This window comes from Propithecus coquereli, unplaced genomic scaffold (assembly GCF_000956105.1).
Source record: "Propithecus coquereli isolate 6110/MARCELLA unplaced genomic scaffold, Pcoq_1.0 Scaffold596, whole genome shotgun sequence".
Taxonomy (NCBI): domain Eukaryota; kingdom Metazoa; phylum Chordata; class Mammalia; order Primates; family Indriidae; genus Propithecus; species Propithecus coquereli.
In genome coordinates, this window is record NW_012151907.1 from 109,382 (window position 1) to 111,365 (window position 1,984).

General features: G+C 72.0%; 1 protein-coding gene across 1 annotated transcript in view; it reads right to left on the reverse strand.

Moving 5' to 3' along the window:
• Positions 1–296: 296 nt before the first annotated feature.
• LOC105822096 (plexin-A1-like) overlaps positions 297–1,984 on the reverse strand; it is a 53,255-nt gene continuing 51,567 nt past the window's right edge. Inside the window, exons 23-24 of the mRNA XM_012659035.1 lie at positions 1,825–1,975; positions 297–1,104 (exon numbers count right to left, since the gene is read on the reverse strand). Coding sequence (XP_012514489.1) covers positions 1,009–1,104; positions 1,825–1,975 — 247 coding nt within the window. The 3' untranslated portion in view covers positions 297–1,008. The remainder of the gene's footprint in view (positions 1,105–1,824; positions 1,976–1,984) is intronic.

Here is a 1,984-nt window from a genome sequence, read left to right on the forward strand (position 1 = left end):
AGAGCAGACCGCGGAGCTCCGGACGCCGTCGTTTGGCTGTCGCTTCCCGGCTGCCGGAATCGCCTTATTCCGAATTGTCGTTAAAAAACGTCCCCTCCGTCGGGCGGCTGGACGGGGCCCCACCGGGGCCGCGTGTGCGTATATACACGTATGTACAGGCTCCTTTTTTAAAAACGTGTTCTCTCGTGCTCTCCGGGGGCGAGGGTGGCCACGGCCGGCCTCCCTGGGACCCTCTGGGTCACCGCCTGCTGCTTGCGGGCCGGGGACGGAGCCAGGCCGGCGAGGTGGCGGGAGGGGCCCCGGCCCCGTCCCGGTGGCCCGAGCCGAGAGCACGCGGCTGGGTTCTCTTCCCCTTAAAAAACGGTCCCCGGCGGTCACACCGCTCTGGAGGGGCCGGAAACGGCCAAGACTTCGGCCTGGAGGCTGCAGGGACGGGGACAGCGTGGGCGGGACACGCAGGGGAATAAATAACAACAACGGGGGTCGTGCGCTCTGCGGCCCCAGAGACGCGGCCCTGAGGACAGAGGGGGGGAGTCCAGTCCGCCCGGAGGTCCCCCGGGGGCCGCGAGTGGCCCCCGCCACGGGAGGGCCTCTCCGGGGCCGGGTGGACGTGGCGTCCCGGCCTCGGCCGCGCGGAGCACGCGGTGAATCTCAGGACGGCGGTGGTGGCGGCCGACGCCCGCCCTCCCGCCGGCCTCCAGGTGGCCTCCCGGACCCTCAGACTCCGCCGCCGGGGAAGCCAGGACGGAGCCCGCGTCCCCCCCGCCGCGTCCCAGCCTCGCGGGCGCGGCCCAGGCTGGCTGTCCCCTCCCTCTGGAGGGCCCGGCCGTCCCCTGTCCCGTGGTGAAGGCTTCTGGCTCCGGGCACGGTGGCGGCGGTGGTTCAGCCGGTGACGTCACCTCCACGCCCGCGAAAGCCCTGGCGGGACGGGACGAGGGAGGCCGAGGGCCGCCGGGGTCGCGCTCGGCGCCTTCCCGAGCCACCTCCCGCTGGGAGGCCCGGCCGGGCTCAGCCGCTCAGGGCCATGGTGTCCACCACCTGCTCCAGCTTGCCCCGAAGCCGCTGCCGCCGCGCCTGGTCGTCCTTCTCCAGGGCTGCCAGGATCTGGGGGACAACGCCGCGCCCGTCACCGCGGGGCCGCCGCGGGCGCTCGGGGACACGCGCAAAGCCTCGGGACCTCGGTGCGCAACCGGACCCCCGGGAGAGCCACGTGGAGGACGGCCCCTGTCATCACTCCTGCTCTTGTCCCCAACGACGGTGGCCTCCTGATCACCCGCCACGGCCCCGGCCTCCCCGGAGAGCCTCCGCTCCCCTCCCTGTCCGGTGTGAGCCCCAGGACGTCGGGCATTTGTCCCCACCGCCCGCTCCGGCACGGCGTCAGTGCTGCCACTGAGGTCGCCTGCCTCCCCGTCCGTGGCCCCGGGGGTGGGCCGGCCCCCCGTGCTGCCCACTGCCTCCCGCCATCTCCCCAGCCTCCGCCTGAAGGCCCCTCTGCATCGCGGACGGTCTCCGCGCTCGGCCTCGAACTCAGAGCTCTCCTGAGCTCCCGTCTCCACTGTCCCCAAACCCAGAAGAGCCCGGGAACCCCACGTCCAGGGAACTCAGTGAGTCTGTCCTCTCTGCCTCGGCCCCCACCCCGGCGCCCTGCCTCAGTGGTCTGTGCCCAGCTTTGGAGACACCCTCCCGGTCCCAGAGAACAGAGGCGTGAAGGCAGGCGCCCAGCAGCCTGCAGGCGCCAGGAGGACCAGCAGGGCAGGCAGCTTTGGCGAGGGCCGGCGACCGTCCCCACCGACGCCCGCAGCTCCCCGCCGTGGCGCGACTCACCTCGTCCTTGTACTTGGTGATGTAGGAGTAGATCTCGTGCAAGGCGCTCATGCTGTTGAACTGGCTCAGGTGCAGCCGGGACTGTTCGGCCAGGTACGCGCTCATGTCCTGGTCGCTGATGGCCGGCATCTTGGCGATGTCGGCGTAGTACCTGTTGGCG